Raw genomic sequence first — 14,060 nt, 5'->3', positions numbered from 1 at the left:
CCACAGAACTTCAATCCCAGCCTAAATCCAAAGACTCTTTTGTTTTCCTTAGTTTTTATTTTATCTGTGGTGCTGGGGATCAAACTTAGGACTGTGTGTATATTAGGTAAGTGTTCTGCCTGTGAGTTCTGTGCCCTGCTGGTCTTGTAGAAGTTGAAGCATAGTGTCTCATCTCACAGAGCAGTGCTCCTCTCATCACACAGAGGAGTGCTCCTCTCATCTCACAGAGGAGTGCTCCTCTCATCTCACAGAGCAGTGCTCCTCTCATCTCACAGAGCAGTGCTCCTCTCATCTCACAGAGGAGTGCTCCTCTCATCTCACAGAGGAGTGCTTCTCTCATCTCACAGAGCAGTGCTCCTCTCATCTCACTCTTATCTCACAGAGTGCTTCCTCATCTCACAGAGCAGTGCTTCCTCTCATCTACACAGAGGCAGTGCTCCTCTCATCTCACAGAGCAGTGCTCCTCTCATCTCACAGAGCAGTGCTCCTCTCATCTCACTCTTATCTCACAGAGCAGTGCTTCCTCTCATCATCACAGAGGAGTGTTCCTCTCATCTCACTAGAAGAGTGCTCCTTTCATCTCACAGAGGAGTGCTCCTCTCATCTCACAGAGCAGTGTTCCTCTCATCTCACAGAGCAGTGCTCCTCTCATCTCACAGAGCAGTGCTCCTCTCATCTCACTCTTATCTCACAGAGGAGTGCTCCTCATCTCACAGAGCAGTGCTCCTCTCATCTCACAGAGCAGTGCTCCTCTCATCTCACAGAGCAGTGCTCCTCTCATCTCACTCTTATCTCACAGAGGAGTGCTCCTCATCTCACAGAGGAGTGCTCCTCTCATCTCACAGAGCAGTGCTCCTCTCATCTCACAGAGCAGTGCTCCTCTCATCTCACAGAGCAGTGCTCCTCTCATCTCACTCTTATCTCACAGAGGAGTGCTCCTCTCATCACACAGAGGAGTGTTCCTCTCATCTCACAGAGGAGTGCTCCTTTCATCTCACAGAGGAGTACTCCTTTCATCTCACAAAGTAGTGCTCCTCTCATCTCACAGAGGAGTGCTCCTCTCATCACACAGAGCAGTGTTCCTCTCATCACACAGAGGAGTGCTCCTCTCATCTCACAGAGCAGTGCTCCTCTCATCTCACAGAGGAGTGCTCCTCTCATCTCACTCTTATCTCACAGAGGAGTGCTCCTCTCATCTCACAGAGCAGTGCTCCTCTCATCTCACAGAGGAGTGCTCCTCTCATCTCACAGAGGAGTGCTCCTCTCATCTCACAGAGCAGTGCTCCTCTCATCTCACTCTTATCTCACAGAGGAGTGCTCCTCTCATCACACAGAGGAGTGCTCCTCTCATCTCACAGAGCAGTGCTCCTCTCATCACACAGAGGAGTGCTCCTCTCATCTCACAGAGGAGTGCTCCTCTCATCTCACAGAGGAGTGCTCCTCTCATCTCACAGAGTAGTGCTCCTCTCATCTCACAGAGGAGTCCTCCTCTTGCTTGGATAGCTTCAGACCATTGACAGCATAGTCATTGTCTGCTCTCCTCTAAGAACTTTAATATTTGATTTATTTTAGGCTTTTAGGTTCTTTGAATACCTTTTCCTTTCTATGTAGCCCAGGCTAGCCTTAAACTCTTGGGCTTGATCCTCTTGACTCAACCTCCTGAGTACTGAGATTAGAAACATGAACCATCATGTCCACTAAAACATGTGTGCTGATGTCTTGCCTATATTATTCCACTGATCTTCCCAATTACTCTAGGAAATACAGCCACTCTTCAGTTCCCCAGCTCTGGAATACAGTTTGCAATCCACAAAGCTATACAGATGGTGCATATACCTCAGATACCGAAGCAGAGAAATATAATGAAGGGATGTTTTGGGGAATACAGTTAATAGTGAACTGTAATTATTCCTTAGGCTAGGCACAAGCATGCAAGCAAATGATACAGTATGTACCCCGCACACTGTAGGACCTGGTACACAGATCTAATAATACCTTGGTCATCATTAGTCCAGAAGGATCTTGGGTCAGGCTTGGTCAGAATGTTGGCATGATTACATGGTTCTTTCATCTGGAAAACATAAAGGGAAAAGAACAGCTGTGAAAATCAAGTCTCCATGTCACTGCTTCTAGGCCTATTATTGTTCTAGGGTAGATGTTCCAGAGTTAAGGCTTGTACAACAGCATACTGGGCCAGAGCTGGGGTGTTTAAGACTCTGCTGACTGTAGCTCCAAAGTCCCAAACGTGGGAAACCCTTTAATCCTTCACAATCTGGGGTTGTTGCTCACCCACGATAGAGTAGCTGTCGGGCTAATAGCCAGATAAGTAATTGGGGACTAATTTTCCCTCTCTCCTCTGTCAGTACTATGTACAATGCACAGACCACACAACTGCTGCAGAGGGCCCCAATGATGACACAAAAGCTGTTTCAGATCTGTCTGTAACAGAAATTGTAACTTTAGTAAATACTGCCTGTGAGAATGTATAGTAATGAGGAGAACTTCAAAAGAAATTCTTCTAGCCGAGCATGGTAGGACATGCTTTTAATCAAATCATTTAGGAGGCAGAAGTAGGAGTCTGAGGGCAGCTTGGTTTACCTAGGGAGTTCCAGGCTAGCCAGGAGCACATGGTGAGACACTGTCTTTAACAATAATAATTTGTAAACAAAAATAAAGTGAAAGAATTCTCCTTTTGTAATTTGAAAAGGCTAACCCCAGTCACCAACTTGATGACTCTAAAATCACCTAGGAGATGAGCTTTTGAACATGCCTGTGAGAGGATATCTCAATTAGGTTCACTGAAGTTGGAAGACACCTCCCCCTCCACCCTCCACTCTGGGCAGCACCATTCCCCTGGCTGCTGGGATTCTAGACTTCTAAAGATGAGAAAGTGAGCTAAGCACAGGACTTCTTTGTCTTTGCTTCTTAGATGGATACAATGTGACCAGTTGCCTCAGGCTCCTGCAGCTGAGGCTTTTCTACCTTGATGGAGAAAGTACTCTCAAACTTTGAGCCTAAATAATCCCTTTCTCTTACCAAACAGCTTTTGTCAGACACTTTCTTGTAGTGACAAAAAAAAAAAAAAAAAAAGAAACTAAGACATAGGTACAGTAGAATCTTTATATTCTTAAGTAATTTATATGGGCATATGTAATACTTGATATTTAATTTAGAAACTCTAGTATGGAGAGTCAATTTATAATCCTAAATTTTTCAAATTCTCATTTGTCGAAACAGAGACTCACTGTACTGCTGAGGCTTGCCTCACCCTTGCAAGTATCCTCCTGCCTCTGTCTTAGGTTGCTTATCATGTTTTCCAAGGAGCTGCAGTGATGATGCATTTTGGGAAGCAACGTCATACTCCCTTGATATATAGATTTCAAATGTGCCTTTACTTAATGGGATATATCTTAATGGTAAAATGGACTTTATACATTTCATAGAAACCTCTTCAACAGGATATTCTGAGATCTGGATCTTTAAATCTTTAGTCACTGATTCCAGTTCACAATTATTTGCTTTGTTTGTTATATCACGGTCTTGCTCAGGCTGGCTTTGAACTCCTGCTCCTACCTCTTTAAAGTGCTGGGATTACAGGTGCACATCACCCACCCTGGAGTTGGCTTCCTTCCAAGGCTTACACAGCATTTTGTGCTTCTTTTTTCTTTATGTAGCAAACACCTCAAGTATTTGAAAATTGTAGGTGTGTCTCATGGTAACCTAACCTTTCCGGGTTGATAGTCCCCCTTCCCTTTAGTCGGTGGTGTTGAGTCTCTTTACTGAGGTCACTGACTTAGAAGGCATCCTTTCTGCAATATGAACTTGCCCTTGAGAGCCCTTGGTCTAGTGCCAAATAGTCCCTGAAATAAGGTACTGATCTTGAAGGACAGCTCCCAGGTGGGACCACCAGCATTCTACATCCGTGAGCAATCAAAATGTCCTAACAAACATATGAACTTAACAAGAAGCAAGATTAGCGAACTGCTGGTGGCTTGGCCCTTAAGGCGCCCGCCTGCAGAGGGTGCACCGTCTCTTGGTGCGAGCGTTCGAATCCCGCGCTTCCGCGTCTTGTGGGGAAAAAAAAAAAAAAAAAAAAAAAAAAAGAAGGAAAGAATAGACTAATTTTTTTTGCCACTTCTTACACCTTTTAACTGCAAAATGTTTTCATTCTTTAAAAACCTATACCAATATGGAAAGTTACCATATGCTAACAGCTGTAACTACCTTGTGCCCCCCCCCCCCCGACCTTTATACAAGAGTGCTGTTCTTGGGGAGCTCATTCGCTTATGAATGATTCCACGTTACTATTTGCTTTCAAAATGTCTTTTATGTGGGAGAGCATTTCCTGTTCATGCTAGAGACATCAAGAATCCCGCGTTCTCTGTATTTGTGGCAGGTGAGAGTATAAACAGGCCATTCTTCATGAATCCCATACAGGGTTGTTTAAGTATGAACCCACGAATCATTATGCCCACTGTCAGGGTTAATTAGCCATGCGCTGTAGCTGTAGATACCCCACAGAAGTGAGAAAATTCATTATTGTAGATCCTGCTGAGTCTTCATGGGATACCTGTCTCTGAAGTCAGGTCGAAACCAAAGAAATACCAAGTGCCTGGAACTTTGCTCCCCTAAGGGATGATTTGGTTCCTTTGCATAAATATTTAAGAAGATTTCTTTAATGAGATTTCCACTCTAAGGGTGACAAAGAAAGAAGTGTAACTATTGTATGGAACTCTTAAATGCGCAAATATATCCCAGGACATTCTTTGTTGTTGTTGTTGTTTGTTTGTTTGTTTTGTTTTGTTTTTGGGGGGTTTTTGTTTTGTTGTTGTTTTGTTTTTTGTTTTTTTGAGACAGGGTTTCTCTGTGTAGCCTTGGCTGTCCTGGAACTCACTCTGTAGACCAGGCTGGCTTCGAACTCAGAAATCCGCCTGCCTCTGCCCCCCCACCCCCACCCCAAGTGCTGGGATTAAAGGCATGCACCACCACTGCCCAGCGAGAGATAGTCTTTTACTATTATTATGTATTATTTATCATCAGTATTATTATCTGTCCAGCCTAGTGTTTATTTTGTTTTCAGGGCTGAGGACTGAGCCATGTTCTGCCTCTAAGCTACAGATTAGTCCCCAGAATCCAAGCCTTGACTGTGTATCTCAAGTTATCACCTGAGAACTATAGTTTCTTAAGACGCAGGTATGTACTCACATTAATTCAGTTGTTTAGGTTCAGTTAATGGAAGGAACATGAGAACAGTACTTGGAGCCACAGCACAAGTGTGGACAGAGGGACAATCCTCACTCTTGTGAATTTATTCCCTGATGCAAGTAGGTGCCAGGGTTAGGCAGTGGGGTGATAAGGGTTTTTTTTGGGGGGGGTGTTTGTTTGTTTCTCTGAAAGCTTATTTCCTTACATACTTGTTTTCAATAGTAATCACGGTAATCAATGATTGCATATCCGTATTTGTAAGTTGTGTCCTGGCAGAAACCAGAAGACAGCTTTTCAAGACATCCAAAATGGGTACTTGGCACCAAGCCAAATCTCCATGTCACCTTCTTAGGTTTCCTATGCAATCCTGCAGGCATTTGCATTTCCAGTTGAGAGTCCAAGATATCCGGACCAAACGTCTGTGTTTTTCCACTCCAAAGCATGTGATTACATTCTTAAGTAAAATTTCCTTGCAGCATGGTGTTTGTAGACTGTGTCCCACTCAGAGAGACAGCGATCAATGTGTGTTTTCGACCAAATCATTGATTTGTTGGGACTCAAAGTGCATTAAAGTTGCTAAAGTTAATGTTATCAGAGAATCTCAGTATCTGTGTCTAGAAAGGATGTCACAGATGATTTACTTGGGTCTTCTCAATCAATAGATGAAGAGAGACTGTAAGGAAAGAAATGACTAGCACTGGAGACACCGGTAGGTGTTTCTCTTACCATGCAGTTTGGTAAGAGAAACTCCATGCATTTCTCTTAGAGCATGGTGAGTAAAAATACATACAACTGGAATGTGTGCTTTGGAATTGTATGGACCAGGTTAAAATTAAGACTGTCTTACACTTAACCATAGGGTTAAGTGTAACACACACACACACACACACACACACACACCAGAAGGTAGAATTGGCAGAGTTATTATCATCCATGTTCAGACCATCAGACATGTCTACAGGTTACTGATGACCAGGAGGCTGGAAGATGTGAGAAAGTAGAAACTTTTAATGAAAGAACTTTGCTGTTAAAAGCTCATGTCTACAATTCATTTCAGCCCTCACAAGACAAGATGGAGGCAGGAGGCTTGGCACAAGAGTTTGAGGCCGTCTTGGCTGTAAAGTGAGTTCCAGGATAGCTTGAGCTAAAGAATAAACTTTGCTGTTTATTAAATAATACACATATAAGGCAGTAAAAAGGCTTCCTTACAGAACTGCATGCACTAATTCTTCACCCTGGACCCTCTTCCCACAGGTATTCAAGCACTTGTCTCTACCTATAAGCTCAGATGTCCTCTTTCTGTCAGTCTTCTCTGTGTGCTCTACGGAGATGGAAGCTTCCTTTCTCTTACCTGCCTATTTTTTCCTGTGTTACTGATTATATACCGAAACACAATTTTCTCACTTGTTTTCTTTGTGGCATTTTATAAACACTGAGTACTTAAAAGGGGTACTTGATACACAGTAGACATCCATAAGTCATCCATAAGTATTTGCTGAATGAAAGAATTATAATATCTAGACTGTTAAAATGAGAGTCAGAGCCAGGCATGGAGGAGAGACACTTGGGAAGCTGAGACAGGAGAAATACCATGAGTTTGAAGCCACTTGAGGCTACTGTATATGATCCTGGCTTAAAACCCAAAATGAGGAACCTAGATCTCATTCAGCTTGAGCTTCTGGAATTAAAGGACATGCCAACCATGCTGGATGTGGTTTACCGTGTGGTTTTTTTTTTTTTTTTTTTCTGTTATGCTAAGCCTCCTAACTTTACAGCAATGAGCATCATGGGATGGGGTTAATTGGGAGGAGTAGACACCTCCATTCTTAATGTCTTTTCCATAAAGGACTGGCAGTGACAGGTGATGCCTCACCTCCAGGAGTCTCCACACTGCAATTCTCTTCTTGTTTGCTTTAGTTTTTCTTCATCTTCTTTGCAAAAACAAAACAAACAAACAAAACCCAAGAAACCCTTAGGTCTTTTCCACTACTAGATACATCAGCACATCTGGCGAGAGCATATTCCAGAGTGTTTTCTATACACAACATACCATGTGTCTGAAAAACCGAAAACAAACAAAGTCCTCAATACCTTGAAAATTATTTGCAGAAGTTCAAGTATAATTTAGTAAATTATTAGCATCTACCTCCCCTCCAAAAAAAAAAAAAAAAAAAACCCGCACCAATATTTCTTTTGCCCCATCTAAAGCATGTTCCTTTCTAATTGATTCTATTCTGGCTTCATTGAGGATGGGCAACCTCATCAAGGTTCCATCCCAAAGGATTGGTGGGGTTAAGATACTGGTATGTTTTGCCTGGCGGTGGTGGCGCACGCCTTTAATCCCAGCACTTGGGAGGCAGAGGCAGGTGGATTTCTGAGCTCAAGGCCAGCCTGGTCTACAGAGTGAGTTCCAGGACAGCCAGGGCTACACAGAGAAACCCTGTCTCAAAAAAACCAAACCAAAAAAAAAAAAAAAAAAAAAAAGATACTGGTATATTTTTAGTTGGTTTTGGCCAACTTGTGCCTGAAGGCTGTAACACTGCTGGAGTAGCCTGTGTTCACTGATATGGGCTACAAAGTAAGTATAGTGGCTTCTCTGAGTCACTGTTCAGCAAAACATACGAGAAATGAATCCAATACTGGGTGAAACCAGAAGCAAATGGCCACTTCTCAGTCTAGGAGAAGAGAAATGTTTTAAATATCTCCTGTTGCAAATGACACTGCATTCTTTGATATTTCCCCCCATGTGTATTTGTCCAAAAAGACAGTTAATAAAGGGAGGGGAGAGGGAACTATGTGGATCTGAGTTTTATGTACTGCTGTAGGAGAGAGTTTTCTGCTTCCCTGCAGGGGAGCTGTGTCAGGTTCAAAGCCAATGTGGTTCTCCGGCTTGCTGCATTCTGTAATTTATCATACTTAGTTTTCTTTTAGGAAAGGAAAAGCCTGGTACTCAATCTTTCATTTTCAGTTTAGCCATAGGGTCTGGCTTGCCAGATGCAAGTGTCAGCAAAGGGGTGATTTTTTTTTCCTTCCTGTGATAAATGGAACTAAATATTTGCTGTTTTTCTCCTGTACTAGTCTAATTGTATAGCACTTGATGGTCTGAAGATCTACAATATTCCTCATATGCCTTGGCTTGCACTAAAAAAAAAAATGCTTCTGCAAAACTGCCTTATAATCTGGCCACCCCACGAGTACAGTATGTTGAGTTAATTTTTCAAAGTGACTCCCAGATGGTCAGGCAGTGTTCACAGAGGGGCCTGCCATTGATTTTTTTTTTTTTTAAATTCCTTTGACCTTTCTTATATTTGATATGAAGCACATGTTAAAGGCAGTACCTGAAAAGCAGAGTAAGCTTTTCTTCATAAAGAGACATACCACAAATGCACCTTTTACAGAGTTTTGAGTAACAGGGATGTAAGCTTTTTGTAACTGGGTTAGCAGTTAGCCAAGTTAGTAATCTATCTCAAGAAGGGTTCTTTATCCAATGTCTCTTTGGTACTCAGTGGCTCAGTCATTGAGCTTGTGAAGAAGTAAGTGGGAGAAACCCACCAAGAGAATGGGAAACATCTGTCAACACTGAGAGAGGTGGGGCACATCACTGAGTACCTGATTTCAAGTTTAAGAGATTATTCGGGTAGTGAGCCCCGTTGGACCACTTCTGCCTTGCTTCTGAGAAGTTAAGGGGAACAGTGTTAGGCTGTGAGCAGGCTTGAAGGGGTCTGCTTCCCTTGCAGGTGTTTCCCATGACTTTTCCAGGTGACTTATTAACTTCATTTTTGCTTTTTGCCTGCATCCCTTTTTAGATTATCCAGTAGAGGCCTCTGGAGAAAACTGATTCACCATTTGTGTCCTTTATTCTTTTCTCTCTCTTTTTTTTTCTTTCCTTTTTTCTTTCTTTCTTTTCGTTTTTTGTTGTTGTTTTTCTTTTTCTTTTCTTTTCTTTCTTTTTTGTTTGTTTGTTTGTTTGTTTTTGTTTTTTCGAGACAGGGTTTCTCTGTGCAGCCCTGGCTGTCCTGGAACTCACTCTGTAGACCAGGCTGGCCTTGAACTCAGAAATCTGCCTGCCTCTGCCTCCCAAGTGCTGGGATTAAAGGCGTGCGCTACCACCGCCCGGCTTGTGTCCTTTATTCTTATAGGAATTTAATTTGTGTCTCTCCCATTCTTTTTGTTCAAAACTGGCTTTAGAAGTCCCATCTTTGTTAAATAAAATTGTAGATCCAGACTCTGGTCAAAGCTGAAATCAGCAATCCAGGTACTTGAGGTCAAGATGCCGCCGCTGAAAATGAATGAAGCTACCTTACGTTCTTGAGCTTCTGAGTCTCGTGCCTCATATTTCTTAGGTGCTAGGATACAAGACCGTGCTTGGAATATACAGGGGTACCGATAGGATCCAGGGCTTTGTGCAGCCCTCTATCAACTGAGCGACCTTCTCAGCCTTCTAACTAATATTTTTATGACACACTCACAAAGAGCTGGACACATTTCTTATCCCATGTTTTCTGTTCATCCTCAGAACAAATGCACACATTCATTTGCCCCATTTTGAGAGAAGGAATCAAGATCAAGTTAACCTTTGAAACCTCACTGAGATAGCCAAGTTGATGAAATGCTAGTGCTGCAAGCATGAGGACCCAGGTTTGATCCCTAGAACCACAAAAGTTAGGTGTGGTGACACATTCTTATAATTCCAGAGCTAGGGAGGTAGAGTAGGGCAGATCCCTGGAGCTCAACGGGCCAGCCAGTGTCATCTACTTGGTGAGCTCTAGTCCTACAAATGCCATTGGATTCCACGGGAATCCTCTGGCCTCTGTGGGCACTGTGCTCATGTACATAACATCACACACACACACACACACACACACACACACACACACACACACATCTTATGGGGAAGTGGTTTGAGCGTGATGGAAACAGCTCTAAGCCCCACCCCTCCTAGGAAACAACAAAGATCGAGCGGACACCTGTAAGGAGCAAATCCGTTAAAATTCTAGAAAATCAGTCAAAGGTTTATAACCACCATGCAGACGCACCCCACCCCAAAGAAAGCATCCTAGACGCGGTAGGAAGGAAGGTTCCACTGAGTTTTCTAACCTGCTTTGTTTGTTATGGCAGGCCTCGCCCTGGTTAATGGCCCCCTCAGGAGAAAGCCCTCATCACCCATCCCAGGTCTGGGCTGCATTTCCCAACCTGTCTGGAAACTATCTGAAGAATGGGCGAAGGCATGTGCTGCTGAGCAAGTGGAAGGCATTTCTAGAAAACCTTGAAAAACAGTGTACTGAAAGCCAAGGAGGAAGATCATGTCGTTCTGAGCCTTACATGGGTTTTTGTTCTGCTGAGACTGTCTCCATGATGATTAAATTATTATTAGATTATTAGTGCTGTTCGGTTTTACTTGAGGAAATCAAGTAACTCTGGAGAAGTAAATGCATTTCACCTTTTTTGTTTTCTTTCCTCCTTCCCGTTTTGGTTTTTGTTGTTGTTGTTTTTTATTTTGTTTTGTTTTGTTTTTTTCGAGACAGGGTTTCTCTGTGTAGCCCTGTCTGTCCTGGAACTCACTCTGTAGACCAGGCTGGCCTCGAACTCAGAGATCTGCCTGCCTCTGCCTCCCAAGTGCTGGGTTGTTTTGTTTTAAAATGGGGTTTCTTCTGCCTTTCTTATTCCCCTCCTTCTTTAAGATTCATTATTGTTTTTATTGTGTTGTTTATTTATGAGGGTTGAACAAGCCTAGGCTATCCATCCATTATTATTATTACTATTATTAAATAAATATTACTATTATTAAATAAATATAATAAATAAAATTATTATTAAATAAATATTAATATTAATTAAATATAAATAAATAGTAATAATATCCATTATTATTACTGTTGTTGTTGTTGTTGTTGTTGTTGTTGCTTTCTGTTTTTAAACATGAGGTCTCTTGCAGTCCAGACTGGCCTCTGGTACTCAATAGCCAAGGACAGCCTCAACTCTTATTTTCCCGTCTTCACCTCCAAAGTGCTGGGATTACAAATGTGTACCACCATGACTGGCTGAAATATGCCATTGTTAGAATAATTTACTTTCTTCCTAGATGCTGTAAAATAGATCGTTTTAATGATCACTTTCTTCTGATGATAAAACAGGACCCCCCCCCCCCACACACACACACAAAACTATGTTTAAAAAATAATGAAGGGCAAGTCTCCATTTCTAGGACATGGAAATAAAAACAGTGGCGGAGAGAAAGAAAGAACTACGTACATCTTGAATAAAACAAAGCATTGTTATTGCTTATTATTTGTCATTTATATGTTGCCAGAGTGTAAGCTGTGCAGAGAGACTGCACCCTGAATTATTCAGAAACCAGTCCCAGTGTCTCAGTTGTCTTGTTGACAAGCCTAATTACCAGAGTTCAAGTCCCCTACATGGTAGAAAAAGAGAAGTATAAATTGTCCTCGGACTTCCACATATGCACACTGTGGTGTACACACAATGCATAAGTAAAAATGTAATCTTAAAAAAATATTTGGAATTTTTATTCATGAGTTAGGCACTTCATTTGTCAATGCTCAATTCCTCAGTTAACACTATTGAAATATCAATATGTGTGTGTGAGAGAGAGAGAGAGAAAGAGAGGGAGAGAGACAGAGAGACCTTCAGGACGTGAGTATGGTGCACATCTGGGGGGGAGGTGGGTACTGACAGGACTGACAGGGTTTGACCGTGCAATAATTAGATGCTGAGAGACTGGAGACCCAAAGCTCAGCACACAGCAGTTTCTGTAATCCTATTGTAGATGAGTCAAGCCCCAGCCCTTGCCACGGTGGAAAATCGGCCTCAGAGATTGCTGATGCAGATCAGAAATTAGTTTGAGGATTCATCACCATGCACCCCAAAACACCAGGTGATAGATACATAGAAAAGCTGAAGGAAAAATGTTTAATCCCTGGATTTCAAATACTGAATAGTTATCTTTCTTTCCCATGTAAAGATATGAGCTAGCAATAGAGATATGTAATTAGACCACATAAATTTGGAAAGAAAATGATCCCCAGACCTAAAGTTTTAAATAGCAACATTTCAATGCAGGCTTGACAAAAGCCAGCATTCTCACAGACTGTTTAACATTACTTTTTAATAGTTTTTGAGTGCCATTATATTTCCAGAGGTTTGAGATGTTCAATAATCTTATCTCATTTTTCTCAGTTTGGGTAATGTGTCCTAAATAAATAATTCATAAATTTAAAAATAATTCATAAATTTAAAAAAAAAATAATTCATAAACTTAGCTGGGCCAAGTGGCACACACCTGTTATCCTAGTACTCAGAAAGCTGAGGCAGGGGAATCAAAGGCTCAAGGCCCCAATTAAAAACAAACAAACAAACAAACAAACAAGCAGCAAGGAGCTGCTGGAGACAACTTGACCTAACACTTACTAGAGAAATGACTGAGTAAACACGGAATAAGTGTTCACATGCTACCTACAAACTGTCATTTCTAAGTTTGAGATGTTTTTAGTTTTGCTTTAAGACATGGTTTCTCTGTATGGCTCTGGCTGTCCTGGAACTCACTCTGTAAAGTGAGCCAGCCTGGAACACACAGATCTGATACCTCTGCCTCCCGAGTGCTGGTGTTAAGGGCCCGTATTACCACTCCTAACCCTTAATGATTTGTTTTGGGATATTATGGCTCTATGTAACCCAGGCTAGCCTTCCATTCCATGTTCACCTGACTCAGCCGCTCATGAACTGAGATTAAAGTTATGGGTCACCACACTTGGCTATGAGGTGATTTTAATAATATGGGGGAGTATTATCCATATCGTGTTAAATAAAAGGAATCGTAATACAAACTTGTGCTTTGAGGAAAACATAAATATTTAAACTAATGCTTATTTAGATCATTTGTATATTTTCCTTTGTTTCCAAGTTTCTCAAATAATTTCTATTTCTATCTGGAAAGACAGAGTCCTATCAAGACAGAGTCCTTGTGCCAAGACTGTTTTTAAACTCATCATGAGACCTTAAACTCTTGATTTCTCTGTCTCCACATCTTAAGCTCTGGGATTTGCAAGCATGCACCAATAGGCCCTAGCACCTCAAGCAAGCAAGCAAGCAAGCAAGCAAGCAAGCAAGCAAGCAAGCAGGGACCTATGAGATGACTCTGCAGGTAAATGGGTATTCAGAGAATCCTCGAAACTTACATTCCATTCCCAGAACCCATGTAAAGGTAGAGAGAAACGATTCCGCAAGACCATCCTAGGCCTCTGTCTGTTTGCACACAACAGCTCACAGGCACACAATTAAAAAAAAACACTTACTATGTACCATCTTTCTAATTTAAAAATTATCTATTACCTGCATTTGTAAATCAGTCTCTCTTCCTCTCCCTTGAGACCGTCGGGTCTCTTCCACTGACTGGCTGTCTTTCTGTCTGTTTTTCATCTTTTATTGAAAACAGAACAGATAGGTATGTTGGACTGGAGAAGTTGGTAACATTGCCTGTCCAGCACTTGTGAATCCTTGGGTACCAGGTAAAACATGCGGAGTCCTACACACCTACAATTCTGGCATTCCTGGGGTAGAGACAGAATCAGAACAAGTCCCAGGTTAGCCTGAATTAAATGAGATCCTATCTCAACAAATTAAAGAAACAAACAAACACACAGGGCCCATCAGGTCTGTTGGTTCTGAGGAGTGGAAAGATGAAAGCTGGCATTGGAAGACGCTGTTATGTAAGTAAGTAGCATTATAGCAAATAAAGTTGAAATGATAAGCCTGACAACTGTTGGGTTACCTTGAATGCAGGCTCATCACGCTCACAATCTTTAATTCTTACTTGGAGCTGTACTTTTTCTGGACTT

General features: G+C 41.9%; 1 protein-coding gene across 1 annotated transcript in view; it reads right to left on the bottom strand.

Annotated features, from left to right (window-relative positions):
• Sgk1 (serum/glucocorticoid regulated kinase 1) overlaps nt 1–14,060 on the bottom strand; it is a 110,504-nt gene that overhangs the window by 30,167 nt on the left and 66,277 nt on the right. Inside the window, exon 3 of the mRNA XM_076928105.1 lies at nt 1,996–2,071. Within this exon, the coding sequence (XP_076784220.1) occupies nt 1,996–2,071 (76 nt within the window). The remainder of the gene's footprint in view (nt 1–1,995; nt 2,072–14,060) is intronic.

The sequence above is a fragment of the Arvicanthis niloticus genome, chromosome 30 (assembly GCF_011762505.2).
Source record: "Arvicanthis niloticus isolate mArvNil1 chromosome 30, mArvNil1.pat.X, whole genome shotgun sequence".
NCBI lineage: Eukaryota > Metazoa > Chordata > Mammalia > Rodentia > Muridae > Arvicanthis > Arvicanthis niloticus.
This window is presented reverse-complemented; position numbering and strand designations above follow the sequence as displayed.